This window comes from Falco naumanni, chromosome 2 (genome assembly GCF_017639655.2).
Source record: "Falco naumanni isolate bFalNau1 chromosome 2, bFalNau1.pat, whole genome shotgun sequence".
NCBI lineage: Eukaryota > Metazoa > Chordata > Aves > Falconiformes > Falconidae > Falco > Falco naumanni.
In genome coordinates, this window is record NC_054055.1 from 77850860 (window position 1) to 77863949 (window position 13090).

Sequence of the window (13090 nt, forward strand, 5' to 3'; positions counted from 1 at the left end):
TGCCTTGCCCTGTCCCATCTCTCTCCCCTCACCTGCTGTTCTCTCCTTCTTCCTTTCTCTCTCTTTCTTCACCTCTTTCTCTCTGCCTTTTTTCTTTCTTTTTCTCTCTCCCCATCTCTCCTTTCCTTCTTTCTTTCTTTCTTTCTTTTCTTTCTTTCTTTCTCTCTTTCTCTCTTTCTCTCTTTCTCTGTTTCTCTCTCTCTTTCTTTCTCTCTCTTTCTCTCTCTCTTTCTTTCTCTCTTTCTCTCTTTCTTTCTTTCTCTCTTTCTTTCCTTCTTTCTTTCCTTCTTTCTTTCTTTCTCTCTTTCTCTCTTTCTCTCTCTTTCTTTCTCTCTCTTTCTCTCTCTCTTTCTCTCTCTCTTTCTTTCTCTCTTTCTTTCTCTCTTTCTTTCTCTCTTTCTCTCTTTCTTTCTTTCTTTCTTTCTTTCTCTCTTTCTTTCTTTCTTTCTTTTCCCCTTATTAAGTGAAATTTTATCCTGGTTAGAATTTCAAATCAGTGTTGGTGTTTTTGTTTTTGCAGGGAGGGGTTGTTGGAAAGAAGCAGTGGGGAATAGATGGCTGGAAAAAAAGTTAGTTTGCATAGTCTTGAGAAGAGACATTCCATGAATAATGCAGAAAATGGAACGATGAGAAACATTTTTGGAAAAAGATTGCTTTGTGGGGTAGACAACTTCATTTATTCGAAAGAAAAGGCAACTCACACATCTTAGCAAATCAGTAGGATTGGCTCAGAATAATAGGTTAAATTACTTCACCTCTCAGCTGTCTCTGATCTTGGGGGCCCAAGGCACATCAGGCCACACTGAACAATTGGACAGCCTGACACTAATTTAAAACACAGGCTCAAAGTATTGGTTCACTCCTTAAATCAATTACTGCATCTATCTGGAGACTTTTGTTGGCGAGTTTTATACGTGGCAAATAGAGTTAGCAAAAAGGACATACGGTGCACGCCATTCATTTTTTTGCAACTGTTATTATGGGTACAACAGTGAGAAAGACAGAAAAACATTCTTGTGTGAGCAAAGTTCAGGTTAGAAGAGGGAATACACAGATATATAAGATAGATCTAGTCTTTACTGTGCATGTTTACTTAAAGCAGTGAAGGCTCAATCCAGCACCCATGAAAATCTATGGAAGTCTGCTTTTGAATTCACTGGCTACTGTTCTGAGCCCTTTGCACTACTGTGGATTGAGTGTGGTGGATCATCTTTGAAAAGACACAAAGGAATTGTGTCAGTCTAGTGGTTTGGCTCTGAAGGGCCAGCTGCCAGCTGAATGCAGGTGATAGTTTCTGGGAACTTGTAGAAACCTTATTTTTCTGGATATCTGTCTTCTTGAGAGACATTAATATAGTTGACAGAGATTTTATCCCATTTTGTGGCAATCTAACATTTCTACAGCTGTGTTAGTTTACCACTTCATTTGCCAGCTTTCTCTAATAGCAGCTCCTCTGTATCCAGATCATCACCAGAAATTCCCATAAAAGCCCCTCTAATATTAGTTACTACTGAAGAAGGAATTAATTCAGTTTAATGAGTATAATTTGGAACACAGTTTTGATACATTCAGCTTATGTTTTAATGGTGTGTAGTTACCCAGATGCAGTGTATGCAGGTTACTTAAGAGCACTTTTGGGATAGGAAAAAAACATAGCCATCTGCACTGCTTCATGTCTTACATGTCTCTTCACAGGTGGAGCTTACTGGTAATAGCATTTATGAGTACATACATCCTTCTGATCATGATGAGATGACAGCTGTTCTTACTGCTCACCAGCCTCTTCATCCTCACCTCTTACAAGGTACTTGTGTGAACTGTGATCCAACTACCACTGAAAAATTTAAATAAGTAACAATCCTAGGCTGAAATGTGACCAGTTCGTATTTATCTGATACGAAGCTACGTATGTGAATGGAGGAGGAACAGGAAACTGTGACGCATGATTTTGGTTTGTTGCAGTAAAGGGAATAAGGTATCTTAGATTAAATAATGCTTTTCATGCCATGGAGTCCGCGCAGTTTTGAACAGGTGTTTATAGATTTTGTCCAGTGGCCATTTGATTTCTTTTATTTTGTCATCACTGCTGAGATTGGAGGAATGTTGCAATAGTCTAGTTGTGCACAGCTGTGGCTGTGTGGTCTTAGTGGGAAAAAAAAATACATTAGGCAATTGGGAAATAGGAGGACACTTTTAATGCTTTAAAAACAACTGTTGAATTCGAAGCTTTGACAAAAAGCTAGACCTAATGCCCTCCACTACAGGAAGAGCAAAAATGGGTTTTGTAAATGACCTAGATTTAGAAAATCTCATTAAAAAGTGATCTCTCCAGGAAAGTAATGTCCGCTTGCCTTGATACTGGATCACTGATTCACCAAGCCTCTCCACACATCCTGTTCAGGTGCTGCAGATGATTCACCCACGCGTACCCATACAGCATGATGTTAAGCTGGATGGAGTGTCAGGGAAGACAGCAGAACTCTCATTCATTATGTGAACGCCTGGATCAGACTGTCCACCCTGGCTGTGCTTAGCCACCACACATAAATATTAACATAACCCTTCGTGTATTAAGTTGTTACTTCAATGTTGTGACTACTATATCACTAACAAAGATATGCTCATCTTCACACTATAATCCTCAGTAGCTTTCGTTTCCTCAGGAGCAGTTCTTTTAACTTTAAAACATCAGAAATAACCTGGCTCCATCGTGTACAATGTGCTTTCACATATATTTCATAACTACTTAATCAGCTGGAGCTCACATTATGCTAGTTTTTACTGGCCTTCTTAAAGGACAGCTCCTAAAAGCATGAGAAGCTTTGGATTTGAGCTACAATTCTGTTTAGGATCAGGCATTTTTTTCACAGTTCTGGTGCCAATGGATTTTCTGTAGTTGGTGATCTCACCACAGTTCTGACTGCTGTGATTCCATCAGTGCATAACCATGTACCCCCTGCATGCAGGGAAGTTTAATGTGCCTGGAAGCATATGTACTGGTCTGAGGGGTGTAAATGGAAGAATTATCTTAGTCTTCTTCTCTCCTCTGCCTCCCTAAACAGGTTGTTTTGCATACCCTTTGGTGTCTTAAAAAACAAACTTATTTTTCTTGGACTCTTCTCCTTCTAGCCGTTACTTGACTACTTCACAGTTTGTTCATTCCTTTGTCAGTTTGTTTTTTTTTTTTAATGTTGACATTTTTTAAAACAAATTTTTTATTTTTTCCTAAATTATTGACAGGAGAGGGGACACTTCTGGTTGAAATGCATGACTTTTCATGCAGTTCTGCTGGTATCCAGAATTGGTAGTAAGACATTTTTATACCCACTGTTTTGCCAGTGGCAATAATCTGTTTTTGTTACCTTTCTTTTTTTTAAATTTGTTAGCTGGAGATTTTTTTACAGATTTAAAGTCATGAGCAACTGATTGGAATTACGTCAAATGCAAATAAGCCCGCAGCTCTTCCTGTTCTCTATTCAGTGAAATGGCTCTGTTTCACTAGAAGCAGTGAGACAACACACTAACACTGCAGTTCCAGAAGGTTTTTGGGTTTTGGTTTTTTGTTCAGAAATAGGTGCTGCCTGTTTCTTGCTTATGTTTGGATATCTCTGGATGCTTATCATGTCTGTTAGCATTTGTTTTCTGAAACAATCAGGTCTCTCATTTTTTCTACTTATGGTCAAATTCTTTATTTCCTTAACAAATTCTAGTCGCTGTGAAGTATAATTCTGTTCTGGTTGTGTCTCAAAAGACTTTGCACACAATTGAAACTTTTAAATTCAGTTGTGCTGTTTCAGTCTGAAATTCTGCTGATGGTATAATTAGCCCCAGATACATTCCTCATTCTCTGTAGCTTTCTTTACCTCATTCTACATAGATGCTATTTGTTATTAGTATCAAGCTCTGATTTCTCAATAGTGCAAAGGTAAAGGAAAATTTACTCTGAAATGTGATCCATTTACACGTTTTGTTTTGTGTAAAATTTTGTGTGGCAGAGGAAGTTGGTAAAAACCTCAAAACAACAGCACCTTATTTGGATTCCTAGACTTGGAGAAGATAAATAAAGGAGTTAAGCTGTGTTCTGGTTTGTATAGGGATTATTTAATGCAAATCTTACTTCTGTGTGTCTCTTCTCCATACAACATGTGGACTGGGTGTATTGAAATATCCAGAATCCATAGCTAAATCTTTTTAAAATGAACAGAGTGACCCAATATTTATTTATATTTGTCTGCCCTGTGCCAGTAGTTCTCTTTTCTGCAGTGTATACATTGTACATATGTATCTTGAGGTATAACCTGAAACTACCTAGGCTACAGAAATCAAAGCAGATTTTCTATTTTTCTTCAGTGAAGCCCTGAAACCTACTTAATAAACGACAGGAATGAAGAAAGTTCTGTCTGTATCTTAGTAGATATTTTGAACATTTAAATGAAACATGGAGTTCTACAAATAATTTAGAACAGAGGGAGGTTGGGTGAAAGTGGCTTTATTTTCTAATAAAAAGGAAATCAGACTTTCTAAAGAGCATTTTTTGTCATTTCAGTTTGATTTTATCTCTTTTTTAAAACATGTCTGAAACATCAAGTCACAGGGTCAAATAAAATAATTCCTTTTATAACTTTATTACTTTATAGATCTCTCCAATCTGTCGTATTACTCAGGAGTAAAATCAATATTGCACTGCAGACACAGAGGTTTATAGCACAAATTTACAGCTTGGCTCATGTAACTTTACTTGCTCAAGATGTGTTCTTCAGCTAATTCTCAGATATGTATATACATTTCTAGTTCAGTTGCTATTTCAGCAGCTGTAGCTGGGTAAGATCCATTATGATAGAAATAAAATCACAAATGTGAACACATGTATCTATACTTTGTGGCATTCTGTTGGTGGTGTTGAATAACCCAGAGTACAGATTACTTTTGACCTTCAGTTTTACAGTCTTAGTAAAATTTTATGCTATCCCTTTATTTATTTCTTCATTTGCTTTTAATCTTCCTCATTGTCCCTCATTATCCTCTTCAAACCTTCCCTTGTATGTCCAGTGCTTCATCAATTCCTTAGAAGCTTTTCTGAAAGACCAGACAACATGAGAAAGGTGGAAGCCTTGCAGCTGTTGAGCTCTAGAAGTTTTATTTGCATGCGTTCTATTTCTCAGGGAAATGCAAACTATTGCTCACTGCATAAAAGCAGACATAGTGTGTATTTCTTTATATTGTGCTTACTGTCACATTGTTTTTCTTCATATAACTCAGCCTGGTACTCAAAAATAATATATCAATTTAACAGGCAAAAGCCTTTTTCAATTATAACTTCTGAATTTTTTAAGTTTGCCCTGGACTTCCTGATGTTTCAGGTACAACAAGATGTGCCCATCTTCAAATATAAGAGGGTAGATACTTTGTTTTTATAAAGACAGTGAAAAATTATTGAATAATCACATGCTTCCAGTAGCTGGGACTTCATAGCAATCTTAAATGTAATAAAATTTGGGAAAATGGATGTTGGTGAAGTAGCTCTTGTGTTGTGTCATCACTCTTCAGATAAGTCCAATGTGGTGCTATAGCATGCTATGGCAAAGAAAGCTTTTAGGGCAAGAAACTGGAAGGCAGCAACTCTGAGAAGCATTTAAAGGTCATAAAAGAAAACAGCTTGGTGTGAGCTCCTGTTGTGAAGCTGTGGCAAAATGGAGTAATGGAAAATCCTTGTGTATATAAGCAGGGGAATAGTAAACAGGAATAGCAAGGATGAATTAAGGATGAAAATAATACTGTATTATTTTTACAGTATTAGTGAAATGGACACTGGATTTTTCTGTGTAATTCTGTTGTCCACTTAAAAAAAAATGGCAGTTTGGAGAAAGTATAGAAGAGACCCACAAACATAATTGAAGGACTGGAAAGGCTTATAATGAGAGATGAAAAAACACCATCTGTTTGGTTTATCAAAAGGAAGATTGGGAAGTGACTTGATTACTGTGCGTGCATACTTCCAAGGGAAGAAAATACTGGGAACTAAAGGACTGTTTTAGAAGAAAAAACATATCAAGGACTAATATCTGTGAACTGAAACCACAAAAGCTTAAATTAGAATAATGCATACATTTATAACTAGGAGTCTGATTAATCACAGGAACAAAGTACTGAGGAAAGCAGTGGTTTCTTCCTCTTTTGATGTCTTCAGATCAAGGCTGTATGCCTTTATAGAAGATACGCTTTAGGCAAACAGAAGTTACTGAGCTCAGTGCAAGAGTACCTGACTGAAGTTTAACGAACTGCAATGTACAGGTTACATCTGTGATCTAATGCTCCTTTTTGTCCTTTAAGGTCTACAAGCTATGACTCAATGAAAGCCATAAGCCCCGTGATCTGTGGAGGCTTTGGAGAATTTCAGCTTTAACTTATAAAGTCTTTAAGCTGCCTTTTTAGTTGCATGACCGGCATTGAAAATGTAAAACAATATGTACTGATCCCTTGCTATGAAAGAAACCAACAGCTGGACACTCTTTCTGAGGGTAGCTGGGGTGGGGAAAAAGAATAATTTCTCTCACATATACATTAAAGGTAGGGTATGCCTCAGCAAATCACCGCACATGAGTCTTTAGGCCAACTTTGCACCAGTTGTAATAAATTTAATCCATTATATTCAACTGGGATGAGTTAGTAGAAAAAGAAAAAGGAAAAAAAAAGAAAAGAGAATGATTTGGTATCTTTTCCAAATGATGTGTACTGGGTTGTGCTCAGATCTCAGGTAAATTTATTACCCTTTCATAACTTTCCAAATATTGCTTAAAATGTTTCTGGTCTGCAGCATTTCAGTGTGTTCTGGCTTGGTTTTGTACCTGTGAAGCCTTACACCTCAGTTTTGCACTGCCTATACCACCTGTATTTTTTGCATAGGCTGACAGTGGGATTCCTGGGCCTCTATCCTAAGACATGCAACAGTTCACTAACAGGAACATAGGAATTGTTTCATGGTGTAGGGCTGAGCAGCTAATTTCTTAGCATGTAGAAAAGTGGGTTTGATGCATGCTGTCTTTCCTTGAGGACTTCCAGTTCTGAAAGTTTTTCTTTTCTGTTTCTTCAAGCAGTGGAACTAACAAACTTGGTCCACTGGATGAGATTCTCCTGCTGGGGCAGAAAGTAGTCATCCAGCAGGGTGGCTAGGCTCCAACATGTGGGTATGAGGAGGTCACATTAGTTTCTGAATCTTGGAAGACTGCAAGATTATGTTTACAGCTCACTGTAGACACTCAGTGCATGCTGCGTATCTGCCCTGCTTACTGCAGGAGACCTAGTAGGTTGTGGTTGTGGTGCCATGCAAAATTCTGCCTAGCCAACAATAGCTCCAGAACTTCATGGAGGCATGTGAGGAGCTGACCCCTTTCCACACTTCACACATAGTGTAAAACTAAATGTCTGTCAGGCTAGTAAGTCTGAGCTGCTACAGCTCAGCATATGGTGGGAGGCAAAATGCTGGCAAAGGTTTGTGAAGTGACTGTTACAAAGTTACAAAGTGCTTTGTCCAGAGGTGATAAGCATTTTGAATGTGTTTGAAATAGTGGTTGGCTTTCAGGGACCGAATGTTGAGGATTGCACCAGGATTATTGACTACATCCAGCTTCCCCTCGCATGCTCTTTAGATGAAACAACATACTGACACAAGCTGGGATGCACATACTACAATAAGTTGGGACCTTAAGCCCTCAAATTATGTTGCTGTCAAAAGTGTGTCTGTACTAACCATTTTTGCAGAATTTTTTCTGTTAGCAGCATAGAGTGGTAGGCTTGTAGCAGGATAGTAGCACTTACTAAACCATCCGGATGTTTTTGGAAAATGCTGTACCTCCTGAACCATATCTCTAAGAATAAAGAAGAAAATTTGTGTATGAAATATCAGGGTAGTGCAGGCTGGATATGACTAGTCAGTCCATCTGTCATCATTGCAGCTGAATACAAGCAAGCAAGCAAGCACATGAAATAAGAGATATTTGCACTGCAGGATAACTGAGACAAGCAATTAAGCAATGCTGAGAGGGATTCAGCATTGTGTGTTTCTCTTCCATGTGTGCATTTGGAATCAGACATTGTGTGTCTTTTATTGGTTTCATATGTTTTTTTTCTGAGATTTTAATCCTTTAAAATGTCTATAGCTTCCCAACTTTTGCTGACTTGCACACCAAAGCACAGTGTACTAAACCCAGCTTATTAACAAGCTCCAGAGCAGACAAAGGGAAAAAGGAATACTGCAGTTGTTGTAGACATCTCAGTTGTCTGCTTATAACTGGATAATTCTTATATGACTAGTTATAAGCCTAATGTAAGTTACACAAGGAGTCTGGAATACATTGTGTCAGACTTTCTCCATTCTGGTTGATGCTTTAAAGAGCACTGTAACAGTCAGTGAAGAAGCAAATGCCTGTTCCTATCAGGGAAGAACATCTTCCCTACGTACATTTCATTCAATATTAAAAGAAGGGAATAGAAAATTGGACATCTGGAAAAATCTTTTTTACACTAAGTTTTAAAGACATTTTTCTAGTAGCACATATGCAAAAGAAATGTTGATATAAATTTTTGTTTTAATTAATCTAAAATATTTTATAGGATCTAAAAATATTTTATAGGAGAACTGTTATTGAAAGATAAAGGTTTAACAGGATGATCCTGTTACCACTGTTTGTTAGTGTTAATTTAAACTTGAGAAACCAAGAAAATACTATTATTATGGATGTACAAAAGTGGAAAAGAGGGAAGACTGTTGTCACCCCATTAAAAAAATCTTTTTTTGTTGGTAATTAGCCATACTATATATCAAAGATAGTAGAGTGCTTCAGACTGCACAAGATATTTGTTTCCTTTCTGCCTAGTGCCCTGTTGAGTTTCTTCTGTAAGAAAAGTTTAGAAGCATCATTTACAGGAGCAAAAGAAAAATTGGGCAAATGCTGGAAAACATCTAAGTTTGGGTGACAGGAATGGTAGTAGAGACAATTTACCCTCTGCAGCACTGACAGGATTCTGCATACAGTCAGGACACAGAACAAACTGACCAAATAGGGATGAAATTTGGGCAGCACGTGCAAGCTTGAAACTCTAGGACAGAGGACAGCAACTGATTGCTTTCCTACCATAGCAAGAACATTACCAGGACAAAACAAGTCAGCCCACAAACTTCAGTTCTAGCTTAGTATGTGTGTAGGGACTTGCTCTCTCTTGCTCGCTCTCTAATTTGCAATTTTGCCATGTAAGGTATTTATATTTTATCATTCAACCAGCGCCACTCATTTGCTAAAAAGAAGATGAGTATTCTCAAACACTTAAGCCTGTAACTTGCATGTGTATATACGGTGCTGCAGTGTAATAGGGAGAAGGGAAAGCATGTCTGGTTTGTTTTTTCTCTCTACTTGAAATCAGTTTGACCAAGGAAGAAGGGGGAAATGTTGTTTTCATACATCCCTTTGCATGCAGTGTTTTGTCTTGCAGAATAGTTTTGATCACAACCTCACTTTTGCACTGTTCTTTTTAGCCTAGCAATAATAAAGATGGTTAGTAAGCACCAGGCTTACAGGTCTGACTCCTCATTTTCCACTAACTCATCTCCAGGCCTGCTTCTGAATTTGTCATGAGCAAAGTCCATCAAAGGCATTCACAAGCCCATTCTCATGCTGGCCCTGTCCTGGATTCCCCGCTTCAAGGACTACCTTAAAACTGTGTGTGCTACTATGCAAGCTCTCTTTTGTGTGCACCTACAACGCTTTTACCTCTTTTTTGTTCTGGAAGTTGGTGTTGACCTCATTCAGAGTTAAGGGGTAGAATTTGTGACATTCTTTCTCCTGTGCCTCACAAAAGCTATAGCCTTATGCTCACGGGAGACTAGCCAAGATACTTGCATGCTCTTTTAGTCAGCAACGTGCTGTGTGGGACCCAGATGCTTTGCAGATTACACAAAAATAAGAGTAGAACATGTGTGACTTCATACTATAGAGGAGCTAAGAAGGCAATAACCAACTGAATGAGCAAAAATAACCCAGAGTGTTTTGGGGGTTGGGCAGTAAAGTGTTATCCAGACATGAACTTGCGGTATCTGTGTTTCCACCCTGTAAAACAGTCCAGCAGGGACATGGAGCACAGCTTATCACACATGCATGCCTTGTCTCCAGAGGACTGCACTAGCTTGAGGCAGGCACGTGTCTCCACACAAGTTAGATGGGAGGAAAGGTAGAAGGAGGTGACCGTGAGCTCAGTGCTTTGTCTAATCGTGCCCTTAGAGAACTCTTTTTATCTTCTACACTATAGCTGAGATTTGACATTGCACCCAAGCTGCCATGCAGAGCGAACATGAATCATTAGTTGTGTCAAGAGCTCCCAGTTTTAATGCTGCTTTGTATTTTTCATAGTGACAGATGAGGCATACATTCTTAAAACAGTGCATGGCGTAGCAGAGTGCAGTTTGCATGGTGATGTATATTAATTTACAAAGTGGTTCTGCAATAAAACAATGCCATATTTTGCTAATGTCAAAACTTGGGAGCTTTGCAAAAGAGATATAAAATAGTAGCTTTTGCCTTAGAGAAAATAAAGGCATGAGAGGTGAAGCTGTGGAAAAAACTATGATGATTTTTTTTCTCAGTCCACTGTGCAAGCAGCATGCAAACCACAGAATTCTGTGGCTGTTCGCTTTCAAAAGAGATGAAAGATGGAGTGGAAAGAAAAGATGGATTTCATAGTTGCACCCCCAGGGATGGCAATTCTGGGTTCCATAAAACTAACCATAATTTCACAGAAATGCTTGGAGAATCCTGTTTGGCAGTCATGTGCAATAAGAGTGAACAAATGCACAAATTCTTTGTCCAAATTAGCAAGACTCATTTTCTTTACTGTGATACTTGTTCTGTTTATGAGAATAAGAAAATAAAAATCTGTAAAATATAAACAGGCTATTTTATTCTTGACTAGTACTTGTAGTCAAACCATAATGTGTGATATAGGAAGCTAAGAAAAGAAAAGGGACTAATGGAGAAGGCATTCTTTATAGAAATGGTACTTGGTGCTGTGAGAAAGAAATATATCTTCTGTATGTCCATAGACAGCACTGTTTTTCTGTGTTCTCAGTCACAGGTTGCTGTGTTTCAGCTTTGTGAGGATGTTAACTTATGGATAACTTTGGGCTGGGATCTGAATGAAGCTATTTACTCTCTGCCTCATTTATAACATTTACTGAATCTACTCAACTATATGGTAGCAGTGCTTCAGGGAGGGAGCTTCTCCATAATGAGCAGGCAATATAGTAATATATTAGTAGAATAGAAAAACTTCTCTGAGTCTGATAAGGGAAACATGGAGTTTGGCTAAAAAATAAACAGCGATGCATTTGAAATAGATGTCTTGGACATGGATATGGACTCTGACTTGCAGTACGTCCCCCTCATTATAAATGATACCTCAATTTTATTAAAATATCTGCTAGTAGACACACTGGAAAAGTCAGGATCTCAGTAACTAGTTACACCCTTCCAAAGAAGAGCAGAAAGAAAGACAAAGAAATCTGCTCAAAGTGTATGATCATGTTGATCAAAACTAGTATTTTACTTACATTAGTTTTAATTTCCAACTATTACCAGTCACCCAGTTGGGGAAAAATGGAAAATTGGAATTCCAGGATAAAACCTGAGTGACTCACAGATCATTCTTAAAAACATTTCACTAAAAGTTTGTGGAGCAGTGGGGAGAGGACAATCACTTTCAAATGTTAAACATTGATACAGGACAAACAAAATCAGGGATTTGCTATCATAAGTAAATCCAAGTTATAACAAATACTGGAAGTGTTTGTCTGCTAGAAAAATAGACCTGTGATTGTGTTCCGCCTAACTAAAGTAAAGCACTGTGCCAAAAATGGGAGGGTAAACATTTAGAAAGAACCCTAAAGCTTTGCTTTTCATCTCTAATTCCTGTAGCAGATAAACACATCGATATGTTCTGAGAAATGTTAAAAGCTGTACTAAGATGGCTGGTCTGCTTTTCAGGAAGCTCTCATCAGAGCCTTTCAAGATACTTATCAATTCAGAAGTGGGGGTGGAGGTTTATTTTTAACGATAACAGTTATGAGACATTTTCTTGACTCATCTCGTGCAAAAAGTTTGAACAGAAGAATCTGCAAACTTTGAAAATTCTTCAACTGACTTATGAAAAGAAGGATCAATTTCCAAATTATTTTAAAATTGTTTGGGGGAGGGAAATAAGTCACATTCAGGTAAAGAGGGAAAATAGATGCTGACATAGAAAGTAAAGGGGAATATGGGAAAAGCTGCAATACACCTGTAAAGGAAAATGCGTTAAAACCTTTCTTATGAAATACAGAACTGTTTGTCAGAATTATAGATGGCTAGGGCAAATGCTAGAAAATGTGCAAATAAACACACAAATTTCATCATATATGGTGAACTTTCTGGAATAGTCGGTATTTGAAAGAAATAGTGCTGAGTAGGAGATACAACAGTAGTGACGTTTTGCATGAATTGCAGCAAAATTTGCCATCTCCATGAGGTGACTGCTCACGTTTTTGGAAACTCAGGTGGTTGGGAGAGGAATGGCTGGAGACCAGTCTTGCAGAAAGGGATCTGGGGTTGCTGGTTAATGCTAAGCTGAGTATGGCCCTGGCAGCCAAGAGGGCAAACCACATTCTGGGGTGCATCAAACACAGTATAGCCAACCAGCCACAAGAGGTGATTATCCCACTGAATTTAGCAAATTTAGCATTGGTGTGGCTTCACCTAGAGGGCTGTGCAGTTCTGAGCCCTGCAATTTAAAAAGGATGTGAAAGGCCTTAAATGCATCCAAATGCGGGCAACAAAGCTGGTGAAAGGGCTGCAAGGCATGCCTAAGGAATCTGGGTTTGTCTGGTTTGGAGAGAAGGAGGCTGAGAGGTGACCTCATTGCTCCCTACAGCTTCCTGAGGAAGGAAAGTGGAGGGAGATGCTAATCTCTTTGCCCTGGTATACAGTGACGGGACACATAGGAATTGTTCAAAGCTGCACCAGGGGAGGTCTAGACTGGACATTAAGAAGCATTTCTTTACAGACTCCCT

At 38.4% G+C, this 13090-nt stretch overlaps 1 protein-coding gene across 1 annotated transcript in view; it reads left to right on the plus strand.

The window, feature by feature from the left end:
* Positions 1-13090, plus strand: part of SIM2 (SIM bHLH transcription factor 2) — a 58833-nt gene that overhangs the window by 17146 nt on the left and 28597 nt on the right. Inside the window, exon 4 of the mRNA XM_040585057.1 lies at positions 1696-1804. Within this exon, the coding sequence (XP_040440991.1) occupies positions 1696-1804 (109 nt within the window). The remainder of the gene's footprint in view (positions 1-1695; positions 1805-13090) is intronic.